The sequence below is a fragment of the Rana temporaria genome, chromosome 2 (assembly GCF_905171775.1).
Source record: "Rana temporaria chromosome 2, aRanTem1.1, whole genome shotgun sequence".
Classification (NCBI taxonomy): domain Eukaryota; kingdom Metazoa; phylum Chordata; class Amphibia; order Anura; family Ranidae; genus Rana; species Rana temporaria.
Genome location: NC_053490.1, coordinates 373,890,281 through 373,897,760, shown reverse-complemented (window position 1 = coordinate 373,897,760; position 7,480 = coordinate 373,890,281). Strand labels below are relative to the sequence as shown.

The 7,480-nt window shown below is 39.4% G+C and overlaps 1 protein-coding gene across 1 annotated transcript in view; it reads right to left on the bottom strand.

Annotated features, from left to right (window-relative positions):
* Window positions 1–1,255: 1,255 nt before the first annotated feature.
* LEMD2 (LEM domain nuclear envelope protein 2) overlaps window positions 1,256–7,480 on the bottom strand; it is a 45,236-nt gene continuing 39,011 nt past the window's right edge. The window contains exons 7-9 of the mRNA XM_040337807.1: window positions 3,874–3,975; window positions 3,673–3,775; window positions 1,256–2,311 (exon numbers count right to left, since the gene is read on the bottom strand). Coding sequence (XP_040193741.1) covers window positions 2,128–2,311; window positions 3,673–3,775; window positions 3,874–3,975 — 389 coding nt within the window. The 3' untranslated portion in view covers window positions 1,256–2,127. The remainder of the gene's footprint in view (window positions 2,312–3,672; window positions 3,776–3,873; window positions 3,976–7,480) is intronic.

Below are 7,480 nucleotides of genomic sequence, written 5' to 3'. Positions count from 1 at the left end.
TGATCTCAGGTCTACGGACTATCTTTTCTGATATATGATAGCTTATGGTGTGTCCTCCACTGCTTTTTTCTTTGCTGATGTGTTTTTTTCAATAAAACTCTTTGTACAAGAAAAATATGTGGACTGCCTCCTCTGGAAAATTCTAGTAGCCCGGCTTCCACATTTGTAGCAAATTAAAATCAGACAAAATCAGAGTTCCTTAAAATTATACTGGTTTCTAGCTCAGAACATACTAAAAAAAAAAAAAAAAAAAAAAAAAAAAAAAGTAAAAAGTCATACTTATCTCCACTAGGCAGTTCATTTTGCACAGAGTGGCCCCGATCGTCCTGTTCTGGGGTCCCATGGCAGCTCTCTCAGCTCCTCCCTGCAATAGCTAGCCTCTGTGAAGCTCTCTCCCGAGGGGGTTACCTTGCGGGCATGACTCGGTCCTGCCCCCCCACATTATTGGATTTGATTTACAGCAGCAGGAGCCAATGGCTGCGCTGCTATCAATCTATCCAATGAACGCAGAGACTCCATGGAGAAGAGAATGCCGGGGATGAGCCGAGCAGTTGAACAGGCTCAGGTAAGTAAAACAGGGGGGGAGGGCTGGTGATTGCTAGGTGTTTTTTTCACTTTAATGCATTTGGATGCATTAAGTTGAAAAAGCACAAACCTTTACAACCCCTTTAAGCCAAGCATTTACAGAACAACTGGTGTATGTGTGTAATTTATATATATATATATATATATATATATATATATATATATATATATATATATATATATATATATATATATATATATATATATATATATATATATATATATATATATATATATATATAAAATATATAAAATCTCATCAATAGTAGGCTGCATCATTTCTCACAGTAGGTTTGCTTTTTTATGTTTAACAATGATCAGTTAGGAGTTTTACCTTCTAACCAGCCTTCTACCTGGCTGTAAATAAAGCATAGGACAAGCAAGTTAAAGCATGTATTAAATCTGTTTTGGGTAGCTACTAATACATTTTACTTAATTCACCAGAGGGAAGTCCACCTTTAAAACCCTCACTTGTGTCACACTTCTTTGAATTTGCTTTGATTTTATCAGTCTTTCCATTGGTGGGGTCTAATTACTGATTTGACACACAGAGAAAGTGAAATGTGGAAACAGACCTCCTGCCTACATGAAATTCATTGTTCTCTATCGTAATGAACAAATCAGGAAAAAAAGAAAAGCACAAAATAACCCTTGAAATTATAGCTAATCAACATACAGGTGCTTCAGACTGGCACTCAGAATGATACATTTATTCAGCACAATAAAATACAGCAATGACTAACATATACAAAACAGCTCTTTGTTCTACATAGTGGCTGGTGTCAAAGAAACTGATTTTCATCACAGAACGGTGGCAAGTCACTGGTTAAATCCAGTGAAGGTATTGTGTTATTCTGTAATAATTGAATTTTATGCCTCTCTGCTGCAGCTTATAAACAACATCTCTGCTGTGCAGGAATAACTGCTGTCCAGAACGAGAGCAGCCAAGCGAGGAGACAGCAAGTGTCTAGATCTCCCATGAGCCCCTGCAAGAACAAATTACAACATCTCATGCACCACCCCTTCACTCCCCCCAACCCTCTTCCTACTCATGAAGCAATTACAGTCAAAGAATAGCACAGAGCCTTGCAAAAGTGTTAGGGATAATAAGCTTTCATTGAGTTCATCACCTTTTAGGTTACCAAGAAATTTGGATAGTGTAATGCTAGGTTCAATAGACCTATGGGGCAAAGAACTGCTTGTCGGGCATCCACAAACAGATGTAAGCAACTGCAGATTATTACAAATGTTATACATGAAAACATTTAAATACAATGTACAAAAGGAAACATAAAAAAGTACAACGCTCCCAATAACAGAAAGCAAAGCGCGAGTCATTCTGCACCACAGGTATTTTTATGTATTGCCATGTATATATATAAAAAAAAAGTCAAGTTAAAAAAGGTGGAAAAGATGTCTGACATTACCAAAAACCCTTCTTCAGTGCAAGGATGCATAAATCCCAAAAGCCAACTAGTGTGCCATAACAGAAAAACTTGCTTACAATTGCTGAACATTACTTTTCAGGTCTCAAACTAGCATCTATCTGCCCAATGTAGACAACAAAGTGGGTGAAAATCTTTCACTGGAAATGTCATGTCGTGTTTGGGTCCAGCGCCACACAAGCAAATCTGCTCCAGCCACCCGTTGGGATTCTGTACGAAGTCGAGATTCATTGTCTTCAATAAATTGCACAGCCCGATCCCAGACACTTTTTAAACGTTTCCTAGAAAGATTAATGGAAAAGGATTTATATACATTTTTTTTTTTTAAAGTTTGTCATTATATACTATAATGTCTATGCTACCACTCGTATTTTTTGTTATAAGATATGCCAAAACCTGGTGTGGACGAACAGTCGGAGCCAACTGGCCAAAGCAAAGTGAATTTTTATGTGCAAGCAATATGGTGCTTGGGGAGGGAACAAGACAATACTGTTCCACTGCATTAAGCTGTTGTGCAATATACAAGTGCAATATCCACTTGAATCAACTACAACCGTCCCAATGTCATCACTTTTATAAAACACACTTACTTGGAATGAAGTGCCCGAAGCCTACACATAATCAAAATGTGGAAAAATTATGAATTAAGCAAAACAAGCTCAGTAAGACAGGGGTAGGCAACCTCTCAGAGGCTGAGATCTACCTGGACAACATGGAGGGGAGGAAAGCAAAGTTCCCTGCCCCCCTTTCACATCACCGCCCACAGAAGTGTACCCACCCATGCTGCCTCCCGCTCTGCAGTTAACATAAGAGTGAGGGAAGCTGGGGGGAGGCAGAGCCGTGGTCACAATACACTTGCCGGCTTCCTGCTAATGATAGCTTGCTGAACTAGGGCAGAGACAACTAATTGGCATAATCAATTATCAAAATAGTTGTCCACTATTTTCATAATCAATTAGTTGGTCAGCCGATTAGTTGGTCTTCATACAGAATGCATTAATATAGCGCAACACACCTTAGTACACTATCCATACACGTCAGTATACACAGTGCAACACACACATAGCTCAGTACACCATTTATACACGTCAGCAAGTGCCTGAGAACTTGTGAATGTGTGAGTAGTAATGTCTCATCAGACATGTAGTCCTGGGCAGAAGGGATTGAGCAATTCTAAAACGAATCAAACTTTTTTTTTTTTTTTTTCAAAATTGGTTCAAATCTTGGGCGGTTCAGCAGGGACTGGACGAAATTTTAACCATGTATGGGCAGGACTCGGGTACTACCAGCATTTTGGATTTTTAGGATGCTATAGCCCCTAGCAATACTCACACTGCACTCCCCTGGCAGACGGCTACCCACGGGCCCCTGCCCCCCTCCACCAGTGGAACACAATAGCTCCACGGGTTGTAGAAAAGAAAAATCGCATAATCCATGGCTTGCTTTTAGCAGTGCTGCTGGGTGACTATTGCCGATCCAGTTGTTGCTCTGCAATTCAACCACATAGGGGTCTTTCTTCTTGCAAACAGACTCTTTGCAAGCTCCAATAACCTGAAAAGCAGGATGCCCCTAGTAACTGCAAGTTACATATCCTTCATCTGTGCACTTTAAGACAAGATAAGTATGGGCTGCTGTTGCTTACCTGTCCTGAGGCATTATAAGTGTATCTCTGACATGTAAGATACCAATGAACGGGATGCGTTCGATTCCATGCTGATAGTCTTTGTAGTGATGTTTGACAACATCTTTGAAAATGAGAAAGAAAAGAGAAGCAAGAGATATCAGACATCCACTGACTTATGCAGTCGCATTGCATTAACAGTACAGGATATTTGATATATACCAATGATTTTCTCGACCATAGCAAACATCTGTTTTTGCTCCTCTTCTACCTTTCTCCAGTGATAGCGCAAGTAGATCAAAAATAACCAGAGAACAAAGACAACTGATGGAAAAAAAAAAAAAAAAAAAACACTGGTAAATGTAAAATCAATAGCAGTAGAATCACAACCAAGCATCATCAGTAGCAAAGTGCTCTCGCAGCCCTGGAAAAAAAAGAAGACAATATGCTGCAAAAGAGAAGGCTGGGTGTATGTAGATTTTTTTTTATATATATTATATATATATATATATATATATATATATATATATATATATATATATATATATATATATATATATATATATACACATACATATATACATATATACATATACACACACATATTATATATATATATATATATATATATATATATATATATATATATATATATATATATATATATATATATATATATATATATATATATATATATATATATATATATATATATATATATATATATATATATATATATATATATATACACAGTGAGGAAAATAAGTATTTGAACACCCTGCTATTTTGCAAGTTCTCCCACTTGGAAATCATGGAGGGGTCTGAAATTGTCATCGTAGGTGCATGTCCACTGTGAGAGACATAATCAAAAAAAAAAATTCCAGAAATCACAATTTATGATTTTTTTAACTATTTATTTGTATGATACAGCTGCAAATAAGTATTTGAACACCTGTCTATCAGCTAGAATTCTGACCCTCAAAGACCTGTTAGTCTGCCTCTAAAATGTCCACCTCCACTCCATTTATTATTCTAAATTAGATGCACCTGTTTGAGGTCATTAGCTGCATAAAGACACCTGTCCACCCCATACAATCAGTAAGAATCCAACTACTAACATGGCCAAGACCAAAGAGCTGTCCAAAGACACTAGAGACAAAATTGTACACCTCCACAAGGCTGGAAAGGGCTACGGGGAAATTGCCAAGCAGCTTGGTGAAAAAAGGTCCACTGTTGGAGCAATCATTAGAAAATGGAAGAAGCTAAACATGACTGTCAATCTCCCTCGGACTGGGGCTCCATGCAAAATCTCACCTCGTGGGGTCTCAATGATCCTAAGAAAGGTGAGAAATCAGCCCAGGACTACACGGGAGGAGCTGGTCAATGACCTGAAAAGAGCTGGGACCACCGTTTCCAAGGTTACTGTTGGTAATACACTAAGACGTCATGGTTTGAAATCATACATGGCACGGAAGGTTCCCCTGCTTAAACCAGCACATGTCAAGGCCCGTCTTAAGTTTGCCCATGACCATTTAGATGATCCAGAGGAGTCATGGGAGAAAGTCATGTGGTCAGATGAGACCAAAATAGAACTTTTTGGTCATAATTCCACTAACCGTGTTTGGAGGAAGAAGAATGATGAGTACCATCCCAAGAACACCATCCCTACTGTGAAGCATGGGGGTGGTAGCATCATGCTTTGGGGGTGTTTTTCTGCACATGGGACAGGGCGACTGCACTGTATTAAGGAGAGGATGACCGGGGCCATGTATTGCGAGATTTTGGGCAACAGCCTCCTTCCCTCAGTTAGAGCTTTGAAGATGGGTCGAGGCTGGGTCTTCCAACATGACAATGACCCGAAGCACACAGCCGGGATAACCAAGGAGTGGCTCTGTAAGAAGCATATCAAGGTTCTGGCGTGGCCTAGCCAGTCTCCAGACCTAAACCCAATAGAGAATCTTTGGAGGGAGCTCAAACTCTGTGTTTCTCAGCGACAGCCCAGAAAACTGACTGATCTAGAGAAGATCTGTGTGGAGGAGTGGGCCAAAATCCCTCCTCCAGTGTGTGCAAACCTGGTGAAAAACTACAAGAAACGTTTGACCTCTGTAATTGCAAACAAAGGCTACTGTACCAAATATTAACATTGATTTTCTCAGGTGTTCAAATACTTATTTGCAGCTGTATCATACAAATAAATAGTTAAAAAAATCATAAATTGTGATTTCTGGATTTTTTTTTTGGATTATGTCTCTCACAGTGGACATGCACCTACGATAACAATTTCAGACCCCTCCATGATTTCCAAGTGGGAGAACTTGCAAAATAGCAGGGTGTTCAAATACTTATTTTCCTCACTGTATATACACACACATACACACCTATTGTCCAGGTTAGATGTCACATGCTCTCCCCTCCCTTCTTCCTCTGGTGATCAGCAGATACGAAATCCCACCCTCTAACATACTCTTAAGCCCAGGGTGAGGAACACAGCCCCAAGGCTCTGGGCTTGCAGGAAGTGGGAGCTAAAATCTGCATTGCCCAATATAAGATTTTATGCTGTAGGGCTTTTGTTCTGCTAAATCTTAACTGCCGATTCTGCCAGTTCCTGTGGTAGGGCAAGAATGCTCACTCATAATGAAGGAATACAGGCAGGTGTATCATATACACAGACAGTGTACAGTATCTATAGTCTCCTTGTGACCATGCATGATGCTGCTCATCAGTGCCATAGTGGCTTGCAATTTAAGACCCTGACCTGATGAAGTCAGTTTGATACTTGGCCAATGCTTTGTAGGGAAGTATTTCTTTGTTGACATGACCAACTAAAATTTTAAGAAAATGAGTTATACAAAAGTACAAAAATATTTCTCAAACTTTTTAAAAATGGGTAGAATACGTTTTTTTTTTATTTAAATATGGGACTCTGAAGCCGGCAGAAAGCTATTAAATGAATTGAGACAGAAAAAACCCCACCTGTCAAATGATAGAACTCCGATTGGAGAGCCTTTCTACTGCATTAGGCAGAGAGAACTTTGTGGTGTACCACGAGCAGTATGTGCGATATGTAGTAGTATTGCAATTTATAATGGAGAGCAGGTAGCGATATCAGTTTTGCTTTAAAAGAAGTCCCTAAATGACAGAATACCATTTATACAAAGCAAAACCATGGAAACATACACTGCACCATGCCTTTCTTTGTTCAGACTAGTTCTCAAAATTGTAAAAAGAAGACACAAAGGCCAATATATCTAGGGAAAGCAGAGTAGAGACACAAGAAAAAGAGCCTGAAAAGGAAAGTAATACAGTCATCACACCTAAGAACTTTACTTTTGCGCATAATTCTTAAAGTGTTTGTAAAGCTGCGTTTTAGTTTTTTTTTTAAACAACAAACATGTCATACTTGCCTCCACTGTGCAGCTCGTTTTGCACAGAGTGGTCCCAATCCTTCTCTTCTGGTACACCCCACATCGTATAACCGCCTAGGAGAAGCGCAGGTGTGCTCTCGAGTCGGACTGCTTCATAGGATTTGATCGACAGCAGCGGAAGCCAATGACTGCACTGCTATTAATCTATCCAATCAAGAGCTGAGAACCCCGGGCAGAGAGGAATAGCGCATCTTTGCCATAGAAATTACAGGGCTCAGGTAAGTAAAACAGGGGGGGCTAGGGGGCCAGTCAATGTCAGAAGTTTTTTCACCTTAATGCATCCTACACAAGGGTTTACAACCCTTTAAGTATTTGTGCTAAATACTGGGTTCATAGGACTTTTCTGCCTGTTTCTTATAATTTAAAGCCCAACTCTTGGCAAAAGCCGCTTTCCCTTGCAGTGT